This window comes from Ascaphus truei, chromosome 1, assembly GCF_040206685.1.
Source record: "Ascaphus truei isolate aAscTru1 chromosome 1, aAscTru1.hap1, whole genome shotgun sequence".
In the NCBI taxonomy this organism is placed as follows: Eukaryota; Metazoa; Chordata; class Amphibia; order Anura; family Ascaphidae; genus Ascaphus; species Ascaphus truei.
In genome coordinates, this window is record NC_134483.1 from 64518122 (window position 1) to 64542724 (window position 24603).

General features: G+C 37.4%; 1 protein-coding gene across 5 annotated transcripts; it reads left to right on the forward strand.

Annotated features, from left to right (window-relative positions):
* The first annotated feature begins 1743 nt into the window (after positions 1-1743).
* On the forward strand, positions 1744-23590 carry ISL1 (ISL LIM homeobox 1). 5 transcript variants are annotated; one of them, XR_012799546.1, is made up of 9 exons: positions 1744-2163; positions 2308-2678; positions 10842-11031; positions 13204-13463; positions 15280-15566; positions 16837-17004; positions 17692-18573; positions 21312-21415; positions 22497-23590. XR_012799546.1 is itself a non-coding variant. In XM_075589061.1 (7 exons), the coding sequence occupies exons 2-7, from the start codon at positions 2606-2608 to the stop codon at positions 17821-17823; spliced, it is 1110 nt and encodes a 369-aa protein (XP_075445176.1). In that variant the 5' UTR covers positions 1744-2163; positions 2308-2605; the 3' UTR covers positions 17824-20214. The 5 variants fall into 5 exon arrangements, 4 of the variants coding, with proteins under 4 accessions (XP_075445176.1, XP_075445182.1, XP_075445184.1 ...); XM_075589061.1 differs by lacking the exons at positions 21312-21415; positions 22497-23590 and having other exon boundaries at positions 17692-20214; XM_075589067.1 differs by lacking the exons at positions 21312-21415; positions 22497-23590 and having other exon boundaries at positions 17707-20213.
* Positions 23591-24603: the final 1013 nt, after the last annotated feature.

A 24603-nucleotide genomic window follows, 5' to 3' on the forward strand; every position in this document is an offset into this window, starting at 1 on the left:
AAAATTCCCAAAATCTGATGAACTACCCTCTGAAACGGCCTAACCCGGCGAGTTGTATCTGCTGCAGAGAGAGCTGCTCTGAGAGAGCAGTCTCTCCCTGTGCAAATCTCGCCCGAAATTTATGTGTATAAATTTTAATTTTGTTAATAGTGTAGATGAGCAGGTGGTCTCCTGAGCTGAACCGCATTGGTTTCAGCCTCGGGGACCTCATACTTCCAGAGATACATTCCCCGTTATGGGGTGCCGGTATCTCCTATGCATTTTATTCCCACGGTCATGTGACACGGACATTTAAATGCATAGGAGATACTGGTACCCCATGACTGGGCCTGTATCTCGGGAAGTAGGGGGTCCCTGAGGCTATCCGCTATGGTAATGACGTTTACTGTAAATGCATTTTTATTACATAGGATTCATACCAGCAGTCTCTGGTGCTAATATTAATGGACATCAGCTCCAGAGATTCCCGGCATCAATCCTATGCAGGAAAAATGCATGTTTTTTCTAAGTCCCATCTCGCTGCTTCTCTGCAGGTTTCCAACACCTGCACGCCAACTTTTTCTGGCGTGAGGATTTTGTGATAAAATCACCATTCTAGAGCGGTGATAGGCGTTCATAGCCTAATCACTGCTACTAGAATTGCGCGAGTTTATGAACATGCCAAAAAGCGGCGATAAGTGGCTTATCACTGCTCCCTCTGCGATTTTTTTATGAGCAATATTTGGAGCGATTCAGTCTTTTATCACCCACTTATCGCCGCTTACTTAATAGCAGTAGGCATTTTGGATGATAAGTGCTTGATAAGTGGCTTATGAACGCTTACTGCATGAGCCCCTATGTGCTCATTTGCATGTCATTTCTAGAGATGGACACATTTTTTCGCAGGTTTGGATTCACAGCAGTTCGGCCGGTTCCTTTGGTCCACGAATTTCAATGAATCAATCTCAAAAAAGGGTGATTAGTGTTTTTCTAATTTTTTTATTATTATTATTACCAATACACGCTGCATTTTTAAGAATTTGCCACCGAGTTGCTTAATCCATGGATTAGATTCAACAAATGATTGTATGCAAGGGCGGTTTTTGATGAATCCGCGCAGATTAAAACCAACCAAATCCATTGACGGATTTTACACGGCAAAACGGATTTTGAGGGGAAAATGTGAGAAAATCCAGGAAATTTGGTTGGATTCACCCATCTCCAGTCATTTCCCAGACTCCCTGGCTGAAGTGGAAGCATAGTATGCTAAGAGATAATGGGGGAAGTAGGGCTGCACTGCTCTGTATCTACAAGCGCTATTTGCCCGCATTTAGATTCTACTGTTATTTTGGCCTAGAGTAGTTGCTGCACGATGATCATCCAAATACTTCTATCATTTACATACCAAGCTATCTTTTCCACCCTTTCCTCTCCTTTTTTACACTCGCGACAGAATGCTCAATCTGTTTTCTGAAATCAGTCAATCACCTTTTTTAAGTTTTTATATATTTTTTATTAGTAAGCATAGCGGTGGCTGGTCCAGCTATCTCTCTACCTTCCCTGTCATGTAAGTTCTAGTAAAACACAGACAGTGACAGGCTGTACTATGGGGTTTCCCCCATCCTCATGCTGACTTCCTGAGTGACATGAGTGGTGGTGCATATACTGGGCCCTCCCTCTGAGCTACAGGAAGGAAGTGCCTAAATTATAGAATGAAGTTCAGCCCCTTAGGTGTGGGTCCTTCAGTTAGTGATTGGGGTTTGAGACTATCCCTTCATGGGGTAGGAGCTCCTCGTCTCCTCCTGGCTGGGAGTGAGACATGTGCTCAGTCCCTCATGGGCTGAGTCATTAATCTACCGCAGAGAGGCCTCACCATTACCTGCAGGCCAGTACCATCCAGAAGCCATTGATTACCTTATCAATTGGAGCATACGCTGTACCAACACCAGCAGTGGCTGCTGTAATAAAGACTATCCTCATTTATACTTCTGGCTCTGCAGCAGTCTGTATTGAGGGAGGTATTAAAAGTAAGGACTGTCATTGTGGGGACCCCCTTCAGCCTTGCTAAAGCCCTCTATGTATGGAGGCGTTGGCACCAAGAAAGAAAGAACCAGGAGGATCCCTAAAAGTTTGCCCTGTACCCACACACCATCGCAGGAAACTCATCTCTCCTGTACCTAGCAGGTAAACAGCACTACACCTAGCAGTAGCCTAGCCATAATCTCCCAGAGGGGGGGGGGGGTGAGGGGGGGGGAGGGGGTGGAACATGCGCTACATAACATTTTGGTAAATGTGTGTCAATTCTTGGACACTGTTTCCCTGTACTAGGCTCTGGCATACTGTCCTACAACCTGGTTTCAAGACTTGGAAGCCAGCCTGCATCACAGACCCTAAAACAGGATAAAGTATGAAGATACAGTACACAATAGTAGATACCTGATTCTATGGATTCAACAACTTATCAAGCTAATCTTTGCCCTTAGCTTCTTTAAAAGATTGTAATATTTTTTGTAATCTGCCTAAGAAATTTCCTTAGGACTGAATTACAAATATATATGAAAGATGCCGGAAATGCAATTGCAAAAGAGGAATTGGTGATAGAGATGAGAGAAAGGACATTTGACACATGGCTGCTACTGCTACTGGTGTGAGGGGGGGATCCCTCCACTCATGTCTTACACTATCCACTGTTTGGAAAGGTATGTATCCTCTCTGTGTTTGTTGATGAACTATATGTTATTTGTATATTTGTTTGTCACGTAGACTCTTTTCTGCAAACAAACATATTTATTTGTGCTATAGCCTTTATAAAACAGTAAAAGAAAATCTTCCAGGAAATTGTGAAATTGTGACATTTTCATACATATATAATGATGTACGAAAAAGAAACATTTCTACTTCTAGAAGTTGATGTGCATGTATTTCCTTATGCACAATAACATGCAGACTGCTCTAGCACTGTACAGTAGCTACATTAATATAGAAAGCATTTGAAACATAAACTATTTTTAGACTTTTGGTTTCCTATAAATTTGTTTCTTATTGAGTAGAAAAAGCTGTGGCCATAAAAATATCTCTTAGAGAAAGGTGGTGCAACTTAGTTTGCTTTGCGATTGAATACAGTGTCATATTTGTTTTTATCAAGGTGCTGGAAGATTATTTTATATAACATACAGTATGTATGGAGAGAGAGAGAGAGAGAGAGAGAGAGAGAGAGAGAGAGAGAGAGAGAGAGAGAGAGAGAGAGAGAGAGAGAGAGAGAGAGAGAGAGAGAGAGAGAGAGAGAGAGAGAGAGAGAGAGAGAGAGAGAGAGAGAGAGAGAGAGAGAGAGAGAGAGAGAGAGAGAGAGAGAGAGAGAGAGAGAGAGAGAGAGAGAGAGAGAGAGAGAGAGAGAGAGAGAGAAAAAAAATGAAAAAATGAAAATAAAGCTACATTTCAGAGGTGGGGTAATGTACAAGGTGAGGGCACTATAGTATATTTTAAATCTCTGTTTGTTTTTTAATAGACCTCTACTGTACTTCTCTATTTGTGCAACAAAGCAGATGTTTTTTTAGTGTACCTCTTAGCCTTACTAGCTGTAAATTACGGTCTATGTTTTATATATGCGGTTTTCTTTTCCTTTTAACTGGCTCAACTTGTGTGCTTTTAAAAGTAGTGTGTCGGGAGTCGGGAGAGATGTCCCCAGTGATCTACCCTTTCATACATACAAAAATGCTGTATACATATGTGTGAAATAAATTCTGTTTTAGGTAAATAATATAGCTGAAGAGATACAACTTTCATTCAGCAGCTGTAAATGTTGCGCGGTGTAGAATTGATCACAGCTCATGATATGCCCTCTTTTAGGGTTATAATACTATTGCATGTGGTACCGTCTTACTATTTAACGCTGCCAATCTTCTGTTTATGTTAGAAGAATAAAACAAGTTTGAAGTAACATTACTCACCAGATTGAAGACACCGAAGTCTGATTAATATTATTTTTAAACAATTGCCAAATTTGCATAAAGTAATGACTAGAAAGCAAAGTTTGGTAGCTAATGGCAACCTGTACTGTATATGTGCAGATGAAAAGGAGTTAAGTTAGTATAAAGAGTTAAACACTTATTAAAAAAATCATGAAGAAAAATTATAATTCTTCTTGCTTAAATACAAAAAAACGAAATTGGTAGAATGATCAAAATGCTATAAAACATATATTATCTGCTGGAGATCTGTTGCTTAAAAGTGATGAATTTTGAATAATTGAGGGAAACCTTTCTGGTGTTAACTTATACAACATATACTGCAGGCTTATATCAATTCTATAATACACTGTTAGTACTCTATAAATTATTTTTCTATATTCCATGGTGTTTCAGATTACTCGATTACATTGGTATAAAAGAGGATAAAAGTGACTGTGAGAAACGCAAAACTCTGGGATTTTGTGCGTTAAAGATTGTTTACTGTCTCAGAAACCACCCATGGTGACATTACAAAATTTGCCTTTAAGAATATGTTTTCACTTTTAAATGTATAATATAATGAGACTAAATGTAACTAATATTTAAGTATTAACATTCTAACTATTCACATACATTTACCATCATGGCAATATATCACATACTTTGTACTAGCAGTAGATTATGCCCATTGTATTTTTGTAATAATTTTTTTTCGCATGGAAACTTGTTCTTTACTAGACATTTGAAATAAGAAAAGTCCTCTTTCATAGATTTCCCATTTCTGCCAGGAGTAAATCTGGAGCTTCTAGAGCCTCCTGTTTAGTGATAGATTTAATGCTGTCAGATGGTTCCAGTAGGAACAGGATTTTGTTTCTGTAAGTGGTACCACAATTTAATAACACATATTGTGTCAATGAAGCAATAGCTGGAGGTTTGCAAAGCCCCACTGACACTCACTCTTGTGTTTGGAAATATTTAATGCTGATGTGGTCCATTTCTTCTGAACATTCATGAGTCAGGTCTTGAAGATGAAAGATCGAACACCTTTTCACATTCAAGTCCTACTCTCCTGAATATCTAATGCACCAAATGATTGATCGCATTGATATTTTCATATTACAGAAACCTTTCTAGTACACTTTGTATATGTTTACTGTTACATGCACCAAATAATTCATATCTCAGATTCAGAAGCTAACAAATAATGCCCCGGTGTCTTTCGGGTCGTTTGGATAACTGTTTAGCAATGCACAAACATATAAATATATAAAACGATTCAGTACGGATGGGATACATGGTGTGTGTGTGTGTGTTTGTGTGTGTAAATATACGTGTTTTAATTGAGTATTGTAATTCAAATTGACCACACTACCACACTAGCATGTTTACCGCTGCATTTATTTGCTCAGTCGAGTTTTTTACGTTAGTGATATTTGAAGAAAAGTTAAACATAAAAACCGTTATATAATCAGCCAAATCAAAATTTATATATATATATATATATATATATATATATATATATATATATATATAAATTTTGATTTACATATACATATACATATACATATACATATACATATACATATACATATATATATATATATATATATATATATATATATATATATATATATATATATATATATATTGCAAAAGGTGCACTAGTTAAACCGGCAGCAAGACCCTTCTTGGGAATACACAGGTAATCGGTGGGGGTTATAACGTGCATCTCATGTGACCCCTGTGTGTAGTGAGAGATATTGATTGCTGAAATATCCATATACCCATAGACAGAAGTCCGAAGCAGGAACAAAAGAAGGAGAACAACACACATGCAAAGAATTAGCAATTCTATTTTCCTGAGCGGGAAATAAAGCAGGTAGAAATTCCCTTTTATGTCCATTCAGTCAAGTGTATAGTGATCATATCATAAAAAGAATAAGTCCTCCAAGGACCTTTGTGCTCTCTAAATACCTTCATCATTGAAACGGGCAGTCCCACTTATTATTCCACTCCCTCAAACCCAAGTCTGATTCCAGCTAAATATAGAGCTTCGCCTTCCCAGGAACGCGAATCAGCAAATCAGTAGCATAGCAAAAGCTTGATCAAAGCCCTCCTTTTCCTTCCCAATCTCAGCATGTTGGGGCGGAGACAGGTCTCTCTCTCGCTCTCCCTCTCTCTCTCTTGTAAAGTACATAATTTACAAAGATCAAGCTTAAAAACACAATCACCACTGCCAAACCCATTGAAAAAAAAAACTTGCCCTTGTGAACCAGGTTCTAAAAACTAATGTCATTCCTGTAGAACGCCTTTATTGCAGATCTCAAGGAAACCATTGGATATTTTGTCCACAGGGTAAGTTTTGGAGTGAGCATTATGCTAAAAGGAATTCAGAGGAAAGTCAAAGTAGTCAACGCTGGGACAGGATGTTTGAGAATTGATTCTGAAGTTGAAGGAAAAGGGGTGTTTAAGTAACACATGTTTTTATTTTAATGTTGTATCTTTTATGGTAATTGTACATATATAATATATATCAGCTCTAAAATGAATATAATAATACAACAGCTCTAAAACGAATATAATAATACAACATCTCTAAAATGAATTAGGGGACAATACAAAGCTGATGTAAAAATGCCTCTAACAGCCTTCTGAAGTGTTATCCTTTATAACACAGGTATAGCATGTGAAAAACATTTCTGAAAGTGAGACTTTATATTATAGGTACTATCATCGTAGTCGTTACTGATCTCTCAAAATACATATATTTTATCACATTAAAACAATGCTAGAAATTACTAAATAAATAGCAGTACACACAAAGGCCAGAAAGCATGTTTGCAATAAAATAATTGGCTCATTTCCAATGTGAACACAAGAGGTCGCTGTTGTGACCCAATCCTGCAAATATTGTCTAAATTGTTAATCACTGCTTGATTTATTCCTCAACAATCACAATTTTAAGTTTTTTTTTTTTGCATAGATGTGGAGGAATATTCTGTACAATATATTTATGCATATAATATGCAGTGATGGTAGAAATGCGAACAGAAAGTTAATCACAAAGTGATAGCAAGTTTTATTAAATTGCGATAATATAAAATACATTTTTGTTACGGTTAACTTTACTACACAACATTGTGTGAAAATAATATCATATATCGTACAATTAATCTCACGTTTTTTTTTTTAAATAATTACATTACTACGCCTGTTGGCAATTACTTGAATGAATTGTTCCCAGTATATAATTTGTTCTTCATTATACTATTTTGTTTACATTATACACAGTGCATTGTTGTGGATGATTATATTGAAATTGTTCATTAAGGGTTTTAGACAAGCAACAGGCATGTTTTTTTCTTTCTGATTTAAACTGCTAGCATCAGCAATAAGTCTATCTAATTTTCACATTCAAGTCCTTCTCTCCTGCCTTGCCTATTGGTTCACAGAGCTAAAACACCTAAAAAAGGACTTCATTCGCCCATCATATTCCCTATATTGGAAATGTCTGCTTAAACATGTTTATCGTATTGGAATAAAAGCGAAATTCTACAGATTCTTAAACATCACTGTGAAAATGTATAAACTGTTTCTTAAAAAGAGCATGGCGTTATATATTTATAATACCAAGGGAACCCTATAGTTCTCCCCAAATTGTACATATATTTAGAACTTTCACTATATAAATGATCATTTAACATATTTCCATGTTTCGGATTATTATCCATTGCTTTTCAAAATTGTATTATTGTACTAAGTTTACACTATGGATCTTCTAGCTGATATTATTGAATGTGTTATATCAATACCAATTTCCAGCAAGAAATGACCCCAATGCATCCAGTGTTCTAAGCAAATACAGAGATAATACAATGGATTTTCTCACTTATGCAGTTTCGGATTTTCACACTTATGTAGTTTAGCTCTATTTAAAATAACGATTACAAATTGTGAAATTGACGTGCCTATTTTCTGCTTGCAATAACAGTGTGATGTATTTGCGACATTATTATATATTTGTGGGTTATTTTAGCATTTGAACAAGGATAATTATCGACTGTGAAAATCTTAAGCAAACAAATGCTTAAGAGGTCACCTCTATTGTCTATAGAACAAATAAGACGGAAGCGTTTCGTGGCCTAAAACCCACAATGACAATGTCATGAATCTGCATTTAAAGGATCACACACACACACACACAGACACACATGTATTGATATAACATGTTTACTAAGACGCATGTAAAAGATATCATTAGAATAAAGTATGTGAAACTGACTCTTTTTTAATTTATTCCACAACAATCACAATTTTATTTTATTTTTTTGCATAGATGGGGAGGAATATTCTGTACAGTATATTTATGCATATAAAAAAGGGAAACGTTAGAAAACAAAACAAAAAACCCTGACATGAAAGAAAGGCCAAGAGATCACATCCCAATACTGTACAAACGGGTCACATTTCATCTGGCAAACAAACTTTATTCGTGTTAATCCATCGCTGTAATAATAACCGTATCCCATTGTGAGAAGAAACAAATAATAATAATAATAATAAGAAGAAGAAACGGTATAACATTGTGCAGATCTGCATGCAATAAAACAAAAAACTAACGGATCCAGCGAAAGGGGAGGAGGGTGTGCAAATAATACACAAATAAAACATCATATAATGATTGCATGGGCTGCGGTGTGAGGCTGAGCTGCGCGTTGAGGGCGCAAGGAATGCTGCACATGAATCTGTGTGGAGCAGCACTGGGGCTCGGGAATGGCTCGCGGGGCTGGGGAATGGCTCGCGGGGACTGGGGCTCGGGAATGGCTCGCGCGGGGGGACTGGGGAATGGCTCGCGCGGGGGACTGGGGAATGGATCGCGCGGGGGACTGGGGAATGGCTCGCGCGGGGGGCTGGGGAATGGCTCGCGCGGGGGGCTGGGGAATGGCTCGCGCGGGGGGCTGGGGAATGACTCGCGCGGATGGGGAATGGCTCGCGCGAGGGACTGGGGCTAGGGAATGGCTCGCGCGAGGGACTGGGGCTGGGGAATGGCTCGTGCGAGGGGCTGGGGAATGGCTCGCGCGAGGGACTGGGGCTGGGGAATGGCTCGCGCGGGGGGCTGGGGAATGACTCGCGCGGATGGGGAATGGTTCGCGCGAGGGACTGGGGCTAGGGAATGGCTCGCGCGAGGGACTGGGGCTGGGGAATGGCTCGTGCGAGGGGCTGGGGAATGGCTCGCGCGAGGGACTGGGGCTGGGGAATGGCTCGCGCGAGGGGCTGGGGAATGGCTCGCGCGAGGGGCTGGGGAATGGCTCGGGCGAGGGACTGGGGCTGGGGAATGGCTCCCAACGGGGGACTGGGGTTGGGGAATGGCTCGCGCTGGGGACTGGGGCTAGGAAATGGCACGCGCGGGGGCTTGGGCTGGGGAATGGCTCGCAACGGGGGACTGGGGCTGGGGAATGGCTCGCGCTGGGGACTGGGGCTAGGAAATGGCACGCGCGGGGGCTTGGGCTGGGGAATGGCTCGCAACGGGGGACTGGGGCTGGGGAATGGCTCGCGCGGGGGACTGGGGCTGGGGAATGGCTCGCAGCACTGGGGCTGCAGGACCTGAAATGTGATCATAAGAACAGCTGCTCGCTACCGCGGCTCAGCCAATCAGCTTGTGGGGGGGTGGGTGGGGGGGCAGCGGTGACGTCGCCGCGCTTTGCGTCAGACCAATGGAGATGGAGCTGAGTTGGAGCAGGAGAAGTTTGAGTAAAAGAGAGATAAGGAAGAGAGTGCCCGATCAGCACTGACTCCGACACTGCAGCGTCTCCTCCACTGCCCCACACTGAGAAAACTGGACTGATCAGCAGCAGGAAGAGTGCAGCACAGCAGCAGCACCTCTCAACCTCGCAACGTTGGCTTTAATATTGCACACTCCATAACTATTTCATTGTATTGGGGGTGGGGGGAGGGGGGTGGGGGTAAACCAAGCTGACACCATTTCACTGTGGACATTACACCCTCTTACAGATATGGGAGACATGGGAGACCCACCAAAAAGTAAGCAGCCTTTTCTTCCTTGTTCTCATGAATGTGCTAATATACTGTACCTTGCATGGCCAGTTGTAGAGCTGTATTTGTGAACTTTCAGCTTACAAAGTTGCATTGGTGTCACAGCGAATGCATGATTACTGTGGATTGTAGCCTCTTTCCATTAAGCTCTGATCCATCACTGCTGAAGTGCTGGAGTTTAAATACCACACAGCCCCAAATTATTATTTTTGGAATATGGTGCGTTTCCTATTGGAGAAGATTGTATCCTTCAGTGGGTCTGCTTTGCATGGAAGACCTAGGAGTTATAGTCATCGCTTCAATTGAAAGCAAGTGACAACTGAAATGGTGTGTGATCTTGCTGCCAATTTCTGGGGCTGTATTATATCTGACAGCAATCATTGCAAGGAACAAGAGCATATGAACATTTATATTCCAAATTCTATCATTTCACTTAAATACTGTCATGCATAACCCCAGTAGCATATTGCCTTTTATATATATATATATATATATATATATATATATATATATATATATATATATATATATATATACACACATACACACACACACACACACACACACACACATATATGCACACACACACACACACACACACAAGACATTTGCAGTGCATACTGACAATCCCAGTCTTCATTTACCACATGGTCCGCCTCCTTTTAAATGAGTCAAGGTTTTGATGGCACACACATCAATTACCATCTAAAAAAAGTGGGATATACTTTTTTTTTTGTCTTAAAACCAAACACACACACACAGCCTCCCAGTGTACGCCCTATAAGGGAACGACACTAAAAGTGTGTTTATCTCTGTAGGAGAGTAAACGGTTAGTCAATCATGTATTTATTTTCATTGCAGAAAAACGTCTGATTTCCCTATGTGTTGGTTGCGGCAATCAGATTCACGATCAGTATATTCTGAGGGTTTCTCCGGATTTGGAATGGCATGCAGCGTGTTTGAAATGTGCAGAGTGTAATCAGTATTTGGACGAGACCTGTACGTGCTTTGTTAGGGATGGTAAAACCTACTGTAAAAGAGACTATATCAGGTACGCCATTTACAACATCCTTTATTCCAAATCTTTTTACATTTCACCATTTTATTGTCAGGGCGTTGCTTTATTAAACTCTTCTTGTATACACATGTGTTGCATTTAAAAAAAATACAAAAAAATAAGATGTGCCTACTATTGTCAAATGATATTTTAACTAGGTACAATATTTGGAGGTGTAAAAGTTTTTTGAGAATTGGATGTTGCCATATTGTAAAAACAGATACAGGGTTAGGCTTTGTTGCTTTTTGTATTACATAAAAGTTATATACTTGTGTGTGTGTCTCATATTGATTCATAAAGAATACAATACACACATACACACAAATATATATATTTAATCACATTATATATATATATTATATTTATAACAAATAGTAGAAATCAATATTTAGTGGAATCAATATTTAATGATATTCAATCATTTAGACAGGTTGCTATGATATGCAATGATAAAAAAAATGATGCAATTCTGATAAAATCAATGACATTTAATCTTTAAAAAAATGGCTCTGTACTGTTGTATTATTGTCTTCCATTCTTATCTTATCTCTGCTGATGAACTAGACAAAACAGATCAAATTGCCCATCATCTGCCTGCGAACAATTGGGATATTTAGATAATGGAACTGCTGCTTCCTTCCTCGCATTAAAATCTGGTAACTGATAAACTGTGACAGTTGCCAATTCTGACACTACAGACACCTAAGGAAAACTTTGGGTATTATTCATCCTGTATATTATTCCCCTTTATGTGTTGTCTCACAACTGTCACCCCTTAAATTAAACAAGTAACTTGGGTTTTAAAAAGAACAGACTCTGGCCTTATTAAATAAATATATATATATATATATATATATATATATATATATATTTATTTTTTTTTATTTTTTTTTAAAAGAACAATTTGAAGAATTAAAAAATAGCCGTTTCATACAATAAACCATCAAACAACAAAGATATACTTGCATTAAATTAGCCGTGCTAAACCATATAACACCAGTAATATTTTGTATGAATGTATATAAGCCAAACGGCCTTTCATTTATTTTTAAAAACTATATCCTGTTTGTCATTTGTGCAATTGTACTTATTTCTACAAATGTATTTAATATGAAAACAAACATATGACAATATATATATATCTATATATCTATAGTATCTATATACTATATACTATATATATATATATATATATATAGTATAGTATAAAATAAGCGTGTGTGTGATTTGACTACATTTAATGAACAGAATAACCCAGTGTAATATTTGTTTACAGTGAGTTATATAACGTTCTTACATATATTATCTTTAAATATAAACCTCATTTTACCCGCCCTTGGATTTAGCAAAACGTTGCTTTACATGCAGCTAAAGTGATACAAATAAAAGATTTGGATTATTAATTAATATAATGCAAACTTAATGTATAAGGTGTATTATATTATCTTTAGATAAACAGGAGATGGATATGATATGGGGATCACATGTCATGTAGCACAAAATAAATGTTAGTTTTCTTTATCATAAATCAAGACTTAAGTTGAAGAAAAGGTTTGAAGAGCTAGGGCCCGAACAGCTTTATTCAAAGAGGGGGTGGGCTTTCATTTTTCTGTGTGGTAAACCCACTTGGTTGTCAGACATATTGCTGAAGTTGTGGATGTTATCTTTATAAACAGATCTGCTAAAGATAGGAAGTAAATATTTGTAGTGACAACATTGCACTCTTTATCTCACCAGAATCTTAGGAAAAAATTGCATCAAGCGATTGCTAATAAATCTAATATGTGCATAAAACGTTATTGTTATTGTGACCTAGCCCAATGAGGGCATGGATATAGGTTGAATAGACTCGCTGTCATATGCTGTTGGGTAGGTGCTTTTTTCCGCTTTGCAAAGTAGACAGGACAGGGTGTTCAGAGTAGTGGAAGCTGTGATCATTCTGTCTGAACCAGATTAAATGCAATCGGTTTTTGCACAGAAAATAGCTAAATAAATACAGATAGGCTCTGTGTGAGCAAGCAGAGATAAGGAACAAGGACTTCCAAGGAGCCACATGGATATATAGGGTCTTGTGTGACCAGTGCCTGTGACTTGATCCTTAGTTTTCTCTCTCTCTCTCTCTCTCTCTCTGTGCCCTTCCCTCCTGTCCCTGGCCCCGCCGTGCAGGTTGTATGGGATCAAGTGTGCGAAATGTAACATCGGCTTCAGTAAGAATGACTTTGTGATGAGAGCCCGCTCCAAGGTGTATCACATCGAGTGTTTCCGATGCGTGGCCTGCAGCCGCCAGCTCATCCCCGGGGACGAGTTCGCTCTGCGGGAGGATGGTCTCTTCTGCCGGGCAGATCACGACGTGGTGGAAAGGGCCAGCCTCGGGGCCAGCGACTCTCTCAGCCCCCTCCACCCTGCCAGACCTCTGCAGATGGCAGGTACTTCCTCACACCAGCAGCAGCAGTCCCAGGGACAGATCAGGATTACATTACATGACATTACAATGCTGCCTGTCACAAGACATGCAGGAGCCTCCTTGGAGAGAAGAGACAATACAGTGTCTGCTGCTGCTGACCTCTCTCATAGGGCTGTGCATTTCAGTGGTTGGATATGTCTGTTGATATTTTACTCATTTAATTAGGCTACAATTGTTCACCCAAAACCGCGATTTATCTGGATGAAAATACCCCCTAAAAACAGATCAGAATTTATACTTTTCAAAAGTATTCCCATTTAGTAAAATGAATTCATGGCCCATAGAGTCATTTACTAAAAACGAATATTTCCCAATTAAATTGTTTTTAATATCAAACCCCATGTGTCTCGCTTGCTGGGCAGTGCTACAACACCTTGAGAAGCCCTGAAGGGGTTAACGCAACATCTTTGCTTACAAAGGAGGGTCAGAGAGAAGGCCTCAGAGAACTGTCATAGCCACTTGTCCTGCCATGTAGGTAGCTTTTTTTTCTCTTTTTTTTTTGCTGGATCAGGATAAAGTATAAAAAAAAACAGTTCGAACTATTATTTGCCTTCGGCAACACATCAATAACATTATTTAAAATCTTTGGAGAAGAATATTTTTTTTTGGGTGGGGGGGGGGGGCTATTTTGTCAGGCAAACTCCTCAATAAAGATACATTTAGGAAATGAAGGCAGACACTTAGACGGAATTTAAAACTGTCAACAAGCTAATCTTCAGTAATTGCCAGCTAAAGTGATCCTGCAGTTTTCAAACATTTCTTGTGATTTGATGAGAATTTCATTTTAGATTGGATGTTGTAACTTTACACTACATCTGAGAGACCTAATCATTCTGCTACCACACATTACCCGGGAGTAGATCAGTAATTTTAACTCTGTTCCCCCCTTGTAAGCACTGAAACAAACCACAAGGATCACATGGCAAAGTTTGGATAAACTTGTTGCCATAATTCTAAAGGAAATTTTCCAGTCCATTTATGACTAATTGCACAGAGATCGGATACATTTATCCATATTGAACTGGCTTCGGATGACAAGCCTGCATAATACCTGGGGGGAAACATAATCTTTTCCATACCTTTAAAGTACCTGAGCCTAGTAAGTATACAGAGCATATTTGACAGTGTTCTAATGAAAGAGTTGCAGTTAATATACACAGTGTCTTGGTATCTGGTTATTTCTTTTGCAAACAGTAAAGCTTACACTGTAACCACATATTTGGAAACAAACGCGTTTGCACCACTGCACAGGGTTTATTGTTGTATCTTATCAGCTTAACACAATATTTAGGAGAAAGGGTGTTTATCTTTTTATTGTGTTTTTATATCCTGCTGTACCAATTATGACTAATACCGTAGCTGTAGATTGAAACTGCTGGTTAGTCCTGTTATTGATGTCTTATTTGCTTTGCAAATGTTAATTTCTAAGATCACAGTCACCTTGCTCTAAGTATTACTTCTTCACTATTATATTCTAGTAGTTGTTAGCTCATTTATTTGCTAATTTAATAAATCAAAATATAGGTTTAAATACAGTGAAGAGATAAATAAATACATAATAATAATTATTATTATTTTATATATATTTTGTGTATATATACAGAAATGCTATATTTTCTCTTTACTGCAAGAAATACCATATGGTTAATTGAATATCGTTTATTTCCAGACTTTTTATGTCCTTGGAATGTAACAATTCTTGGATACCATGTGAACAGTATTTTCAGTTCTTGTGAGATCATAAAGAATCTTATTCTGTTCGTCCATTTATTCTGCAGCAGAGCCCATTTCTGCCAGGCAACCAGCCCTTAGACCCCACGTCCACAAGCAGCCAGAGAAGACCACCCGGGTCCGGACAGTTCTTAATGAGAAACAGCTTCACACCTTGAGGACCTGCTATGCTGCCAACCCCAGACCCGACGCCCTCATGAAGGAGCAACTCGTGGAAATGACTGGCCTCAGTCCCAGGGTCATCAGGGTCTGGTTTCAAAACAAGCGATGCAAGGACAAAAAAAGGAGCATCTTGATGAAGCAACTTCAACAGCAACAACCAAACGACAAATCTGTAAGTCGAGACATGTCCTGAGCAATTATAAAATCTGTTTTTATAAAAAAAAAATACAATTTTTCTTTCTCCCCCCCCCCCCCTTTCTTATACTTTAAATGCAAACACTGTTAAAATGTATTTGCTGGTTTTATTTTGTATGAAGCAAACCGTTTCACGTCGCAATTTAGAGTAATTAAAATGATCAAAGCAAAAAAAAACAACGTTTTTGTGCAAATTCTGTTATTTGGGAGACTCGTTCATGAATTTGCTAATGGAATCAGAGTTATAGAATATGAATGATGTACCTATTTATGAAACAAATAACTTACACGCAGGTAGATGTGTGTCCTTACATGATATTGTTATTATCGTTGCATGTGTTTCAATTGCACAAGGAGCGCTTGGTGTATGATTTACAAATATATGTTCAATGCTAATAAATAAATAAAAACGGCCAATATTACAAAAAGTTTAACAAAACGGTATGCATTTCTGTGTCTTCCTAGATTTTATTATTTCTCACTTTTACTGACCAGTTTTGTATTGTTCTTAGTTGAACTTCAAAACGTTGGTTTAAGCAAAAGTATTGTGGATCTTTAGCACTGTATGTATCGCTCCACATTAAAAAGCTGAATGCATTGTTTCCCTGCTTCTGCATTGTGTGCTTTGCAATAGCTGGGAGCTATATGTCAAAGGCATTGGGAGGTTTGAGTGATCTGTCATACGGTACATAGCTCTATCTGTCGGGTAGATTGTCTTTTTTTTTTTTTAATTATTGTTTTGGAGTGTGCTCACTAATTAATATAATCACCGCTGGCTATTATGTAAACTTTCATACATATCCGTGATCCTGAACTTCCCAGCTAAGGTTTGGTCTCTCCCGCAATGCTATAAGAGGTTATTGCTTTCTGTCAAATTATTCCTTCATTCAACTGCTTAAGCCAGCAGGCTGTCTCCGGAATAACTAGTTAACTACCACACATATGCTCGTTTTTATGTTAAGCATCTGATTTTCACCACGATGTGGAAGACAAATATAATGTGGTGCAGTTTATTAAAAAAAAAAAAAAAAAAAGGTTTAATCAAGTTCATGCAACCATAATCACAATAACTCATACAGAGGTGAAGCAATATTTTCCAATTACAGAACAGTTTTGAAATCAGGGGGTATAGTGTATTTCACTGAAATCAATCTACCTGTAACTATTTAGACTGTTTGCATTGTGATTTCCTGGCATTGTAATAATCAAAATGCATTAACCCGTCATGATCTTTTTTTTTCCTCCAGAATATTCAAGGGATGACAGGGACCCCTATGGTGGCTTCTAGTCCGGAAAGACATGACGGTGGATTACAAGCTAATTCGGTAGAGGTGCAAAGTTACCAGCCTCCTTGGAAAGTCCTGAGTGACTTCGCCTTGCAGAGTGATATAGATCAGCCGGCTTTTCAGCAGCTGGTAAATGCTCAGTTTGCAAACAGATATATAGATTGTATTTTTTTGTCAAATGTCCTAATTGATGTCCTATTTAAAAAAAAAAAAAAAAAAAATTATTCGTAAAACTTGTAAGATCTAATGGTACATCGCTCCTGAGCCAGCACCAAAAATAAGTGCAAATGAGTGTAGAAATATTCTAAAACATTTAGAAAATCAGGTTATGGTACAGTTAAACATTAATAATGGAAACAAAAACAAAACGGTATTTCTACCTAAAATGTGCCTGATCTTTCATCTTTTACAAGCACTTGCAATTATTGTGATCTAGAATACATTGTTTTTTTTTTTACAAAATGTAATGTAATCCATGCTAAACACATATATTTTCCAGCAATCATAAACTAAATTCTATAGTCACTATACTAGTATATATAATAATGATAATTAAAACCCAAATTACATAGTTTCAGTAGCTGTGGGAAAATATGATGCTCTTGATGGCAAATTAATTTATAGTTTCATATTATACTTGGACTGGTAGCAGCCAGTGGTAAAATTGTATTTTTTTTTCAACATTGTATTTCCATGCTATTATTAATTACAACGAATCCACATTTGAGTAGATACCTTTTTGGTTGCATTTTGAAATGTTTGTCTATAAATTCATTTCACACTTTTTTTTTTCTTTTGTTCTGCTTCTAATTGAAGACCTGTTTCTCACAGGTTAATTTTTCAGAAGGAGGACCGGGATCCAATTCCACCGGAAGTGAAGTGGCATCAATGTCCTCCCAACTCCCCGACACCCCCAACAGCATGGTAGCCAGTCCCATCGAGGCATGAGGAGCATGAACTCAATTGTTTTCCCTATTGGAAAAGTGGGAAGAATATACGCTTGGACTTCAACAAAGTATTTAATGACCCAGCTGATGCAAACATAGCATACAGGAAACTCCACCAAGTGCACGGAGCCCATCTAATGAGGAGATGGTATGGTAGCAACACTGTGAAGACAATCATGGGATCTTACTAGAATTGAACGACATAAACAATATCCAAATGATCGTTGGAGTATTACAAGAATTAAAAAAAAAAACGACAGACAAGAAAAAAATAGGACGTAGAGGATTTCTATCTGTGGATCTCAAAAATAGCATTAATCAATTTCCCCTCAGCACATTTCTACAGACCGAGATCAAGAGATACCAGAGTCCATCTTAATCCCAATGGTGGTGCTGCTTATCTATTTAACATCACTTCATCATTGCCTTGCCAAACAGGAGCTCCAAAGAGTTTGAAGCCAACTCAGACTATAGCCCCAGCTAAATGGACAATGACTGGAAGGATCATTGCAGGATTAAAGGTGGAGCTTTTCTGCATTGGTTTGCAATGTTTTAAATTGACTCCAACAAGGGGAGTTCTTTAAAGCCAGGTCTCTCATAGCATGTAACTGTTTTTGAGATCCGTACTCCCTCTCTGTCTTTCTCATGCAGTCCAAAAGCAACTAAAGACACTGCTTTAAAAAGTTTCTTTTTTTTTCCAAAATGCTTTTTTTTTTCTCCAAACAACTCTAGGAAGCATTGCAACAACAAGGTATACCTCTATTTGCCACAAGCGTCTCTGGATTGTGTGTGATTCTTGTCCGTCCAAGAACTGTCCCCCCAAAGATGTGTATAGTTATTGGTTAAAACGACTGTTTCTCTCTGGGAATAAAGAGAAAAAAGGAAACATTTTGTTTGCTCTTGTATTGCAAAAATTATAAAGTAATTTATTATTTATTGTCGGAAGACTTGCCACTTTTCATGTTATTTGACTATATTTTTTGTTTGCTGAAGTAAAAAAAAAGAAAAAAAAACAAAGAAAAAAGGCTGTATCGTGGTCTCTGAATTATATGTCTACTTCTATGTGTTTTGTCTTTTTCCATGAAATATTCTGTGAAATAAAAGCGCCATATTTAGAAATGCAAGTTCAGGGTTTGTTCACTAGTCTTGACTTGAAAAGGAAAACGGAACTATTGAAGTAATCGGGTATTTGCTTTTTATTTGTACTTGTAATTTAGTACATACGTATTAAGTAGTTCATGTCCCAGACCTTGAGTTTTATGTATTTAAGTTTCAGTGGTGAAAATTAGTGCAATACTGGTGTTTTAAAAAGTATCAAGTCTACAAGATAACAGAAACAGTATGTTATACCCTATTCCTGTTATAAAGACAGCAGGAGATTATGGAACAGAACAAATCAGTTTATTGCAACGGGATTTTATTCTTTAATTCATCTTACTATGTGATAGAGAAACCAATATTACACCTGGTAAACTTTGCTACACAACCTTTACAAGTCTGAGTATGTAACCACTGAACATCTAATCATGCATTAAACCATACAGAAATATATAGCGATGCAACGGATTCTTTACCATGTCTTCTAAATATGTATTTTGAAAGAAAAAGGATGACCTCGTATACAGATGTGTTATTTGTTGATGTGACCTGCATTGAGAGCATTAGCTCATGGTAGAATACTCGCTTTACTTAGCAAGTCAGGTATGACCATTATTTCTCTGAGTGTCTGCTATCAGGCTATTGAAGAACTCTGCATTATTTACCTTCCACTGATTGCTAGGAGCAGAGTTTAAACTGGGTGTTACTTAAATAAAAAAAAACGTAGACTAATATTTATGTTTTCGTGACACTTCCCTATTGCTCTTTCTCTCTTTGTATCTGAGGTGGACATTGACTGTAGTGAAAGCGTTTTGAACAGAAACAGAAAGTATAATTGGATTTCCCATTATAATTTTCAAGCTGTTGCCCCTTCTGTCCTATGGTTTATTTCAAGATATGTAAGCAAAGGGAATTAGTGAGACTTAAACTTTGCTGCCAGCTACTAGGGTAACAAATGCTCTCAAATCCACCTGCTTTTCACAAGTAGTTTTAACCTCCCAAATTGCACAGCTTTTAAGATGAGTAAATGTAGACTCACTAAACCTATTTACTTTGAAATGTTTGTGGTTAAGGCCTGACAAGAACTGTAATCAAGTTGCAGGGTTAGAAACTAATATCTAAGTGTTAGCACAGTTTTCATATTTTGGAGTAATTCCTAGTCGAGTGGATTACAGATTGTTCCTTTAATATGACCATTATCTTGTCACACTAGAAATAGTCACCTTTTCCCGTCTCTTTACAAACCTCTATCCTAACATTCAACCAAATTAGCGAGACCTCTTAAATGTGTAGTTTTGAATTTCGCATATTTTGAAATATACCCCGAAAATTGGCATATTTGGTTAATATAGTTATTCTATTATGTTATCAGAAAGACAGTTGGATTTATAATTTCATTTCAGACTAAACTATAATGCTTAATTAAACTAGCAAATAATCACAACACATACAGCCTTTCTAGAGAGCAGGACATCATTTCATACATTCACTCCTGCATGGGTTACAAATGAAATTGTATTTTCAGGGTTGTGATATAAGAAAATGTTACATTGATTGCAATACTGATTAACATCACATATACTTTCTATGGTTTGTTTTTTAAGATATTGCATACATTATAAACAAATCTAATTTCCTATTTTTTTCTCTATTGATAGCGCTAATTTGTCCATTTCATATCATCTTGTGTTCAGTATTCATCTTTTGTCTTGGTTTCTCTGTTAATAATAACAGAACAGAACTACTAACGCTAGTTTCTAGTGATGTAGTTGAATTGGTCTGTTATATCTTGGCATGCATTTATTATTGAATTATACTATTTAGAATGTATTTCCTTTTTATACATTATTTATTTCCTTTTCTTTTTACTGCCCCCCCCCCCCCTTTAGTATATTCCACATGCATAATCAGTAAAAAATAATAATAATAATAATTGTCAGAATAACATGTCTAACGCATCTACCATCCCGTAGTATTATGTAAGTCCTATATTAAAGAAGCTTGAAAGAAGTTCAAACTGTACTCTATACAGTGTACATTTACTGAGGTTTCAGCTGCATAACTGGGGCAAAGGCAGGCCAAAATAACTGTACCAAGTGTACAGTAGCTCCCGTTGCTTTCAATGTGAATTAATACGTTGCTGTTTTGAGCACTTGATTTGACCCAGTTGTGCAACCGGAAGACTTCAGCAGCTAGTCCCCTATATCACTAAATAATGGTAAATGCTGATAAAGATTATTAGACCACAGACTTGACTGCTTTTTGAAGGGGTTAACATGTCGTAGCTAGATCTAGTTTTCAACACTAACGGTCCTTTCCCACGAAGAAAAATGTGTACAGTATTTTATCTTCTTGAGTAAAATTATTCATTGGTCATTTTTTTTTTATTAGCAAATATCCAGCCAATCCAAAAAAAACTCCCCCCAAATCCTGAATGTGGAGACAACACTGCGCTGTGTATGCTTTGTATTAAAGAGACCTGTGAAATCTCAACAGTAAGTATCATTTTTGAGCACATTTTTTTTTCGTGCTCTCTTGTGCTCTCGTTCTAAATTAGCATTCACCGAGGGGCTGAAAACAGTGATTAAATAATGTTTGGGTTATGTTGCTATCTCTGCGGTCTTGTACAGTTCTTTCTTAATTAAAATGTAAACGATAGTCTCTCTTTTAAATACTTTTTTTTTTTTAATACGTTCTCAGGATTTAACCTCTGCTGTGTGTTGAGTTATTAAACTAAGCTGCTAGAAGTTAGTAAAAGGAGCTGGAAGTGGATCCTGTTTACTGATTGTTTCTGATTGTTGTTTTCTTGATAACAGTGCAAGCCACTGAATGACAGTGTTTGAGCTGAGGCGCCACAAACATAAACTTAACAGCTAACAATGTCTCAGACTCTAATGGAGAATCTATCTGCACCTCCCAGAGACCTCTGAAGTGTAGACAGAGAAGTTCAAGAGAGAAGGAAGGAGCTTTATGTGTGTGTTGATGATGGGTCTGGAAAGGCTATTTTTCCTGTTTATGATGGTGTATTGTTTACTTTTTTTTGCCCAGCCCACAAATTCGAGCTTGGTCATTGTTAGACCATAATTATGATTTATGTAATGCTATACTAATTATATTATTGTGTGAATTTAGACAACATTGTCCTTTATTGCACGCAGATACTAAACGTCTTAAATAATCTTAATTCTGCACACAGCTTTATTAGATTAAATTGCAGATGTTTTATTGGTTTCTATAAACACTGCTTATTTTGCTCTAAAGATTCTGACATCATCTCTGCTAAACATAACAAAGGGGACTTTATATCATGTTTGAAATCCATGTCTCTGTAGGATGAAGGGGGTTAATTTGATTGCATCAACAACATTAATAAGGAGTCTTTTTAATATATATTGGAGGAGCCACATAAATCTTTGACAATGAGTTGCAACCATGGTCTTCCCTCCCCCCATATTTTAGTCCTCTCCATAGTCTCAGTAATGTATACCCATAATATTCCCATAATCCAGGCTCACTTTAATTCAAGTGATGCTGTCATCAAACTTCTTCTTTCTTTTTCTATTTTTTTACCTACAGATGCAATGTCTTCATCCTAAACCTTCGGACCTTTAGCTTTGCAGAAGTAATCCAGCCCCTCGGAAGAGGAACATAGGGTGTTAGCTTGTGTCTTTTCCCTTCCTACAGGAGGCTGATCAGGTTGGTAGATCTTGAAGACTAATCCAAACAAGTTTGACTTGTGAGGTCCGAAGTCTAGACAGAGCTGGTGACTCGGCGGCTCCTTATCTATCTTTGGGATCAGCCTAAAGAGACTCTCTTAATGCCCACAGCTAAAGGATCTGCCATGCCTGGAAGTGAAGGGCCCGGAGTCACCACTCCTCCAAAACTTCACACACAGAACAACAAATACACACACTCAGGCATTGCTGCTTTTCTGGTGACAAAGGATTGTATTGGTAACCCTCACTCATAAGGCACACAGCGTTAATGCGATTGTACAAACAGTAGCTCTATCTGGATCTCTTCAAATGAAAAGAAACCCTAGATTGAACATACTTGGATTGCACATACTTAAATTACTAGTTAACAGTATGCGGTGATTGTAGAAAAACAGCACTTAATCTGGCATGATTAGAGGAGATCTTGTTGTGTTAACTGAGGAGAAGTATACAATTAAATGCAGTATACGTTTAATAATTGTCAATCATGCTAACAGAAAACAAAAGTATCGGTGACCAATTAGTCTAATTCATCGGTCTTAACATCTGATCTTTAGTTGGAGTCCAAATACATAAATCAAATACAGTTATACCATCCCACCAAGATGCTATAGAAGTGTGACTGCACATATACTGGTTAATGTTAATCTTCCACAAGGGCAGAAATAGACTGCCCTAGTACCTGAAGTCATTATGTTCCAAAATGTTCCTATAGTTTCATACCTTGTAGTGCAGATTAAAACTCAGTACTTGTAACATTTACCTGACTAACTTCTCCACACAGACATCTATATCCCTATTCCCTAGTGTTACATGCATATCATAAACATATTACAAGGCTGGCGTTTGTATGTGTTGAAGGTCTATAGTTTAGAAATGATTTTAACCCGCATTTATACAGTTCACTCACAAAGTGATATAACATATGCACGATATGGCAAATACAAATATAAAAAACTGATTTTACTCATACATTTTACAGCATACGGGATATTGATTGACAATTTTACAATATCTCTCCGGGGATTAAAAAATAAACAAAATACCGATATTTTAATAAATCAGCAAATAATCCCCCCCCCCCCCCTCCTATATATAACTTTGCAGTCATGAGTAAAAGATGCTGTTTATTTCCTTCTGTCAGGAACACAGGGTGTTGTTTGAAAGGCTCTAAACCCAGCAGGTATAAAGAGATAGCATTAAGCTATGTCATTGTTAACGATAAAGAGATATACGATGGGAACAAAATTGCTAAGATTATAGGGATCTTACCAGCAGCTCATAATTTATTTAATTGGAATATAGATACTTAAAAGAGATTTTGTAAATTTGGTATATGTGTAGTTTCAACGTAATCTACCAAACCAAGAAATAATGTAATTCGTTATACAAATGTTAACTAAATACATTTATATGAGGCCATTTAATGCAGGAATGTAATCAAATGGTTATTAATACATTCCATCATTTGTTCAAGGACAAATGTAAATTATTTAGATGCAGTGCAGATTTCAGAGTTTGTATGTACTCCAAAATTCTAAATAGTATATATTGCACTGCACATTCCCAGGATTCTGTAAGTAATGATAGTCACAGGATAATTTGAAAATGAAATATCCTTTAATTGGAGAAGGAATGAAAATCATCTCTAGTTTATTATTGTCAGTCACTTGAAGAATATGTCAATATATATATATATATATATATATATATATATATATATATATATATATATATATATATATATATATATATATATATACATGTTTTAAATATAGTTATTTATATGTTCTACTATTTGTGCAGTGAGAAATACAGTATATACAGTATATATATAAATATATATATAGCAAATGGAAATATTCCTGTATGCTCATTTACATGTCTTAGACAGGTCTGCAACCCCGCCTTTCACCATTATCACCCAGCACCCAGCACTTCCACTGCAGCAACGGATTCTGGGAAAT

What these genes read in the sequence shown, in the direction of transcription:
- ISL1 (XM_075589061.1), top strand. Translation starts at nt 2,606, where the DNA reads ATGGCTGCTACTGCTACTGGTGTGAGGGGGGGATCCCTCCACTCATGT. An exon ending in ACTATCCACTGTTTGGAAAG is followed by an intron (nt 2,679 to 10,841) that starts GTATGTATCCTC and finishes TTTTCATTGCAG; the next exon opens with AAAAACGTCTGATTTCCCTA. An exon ending in CAGACCTCTGCAGATGGCAG is followed by an intron (nt 13,464 to 15,279) that starts GTACTTCCTCAC and finishes TTTATTCTGCAG; the next exon opens with CAGAGCCCATTTCTGCCAGG.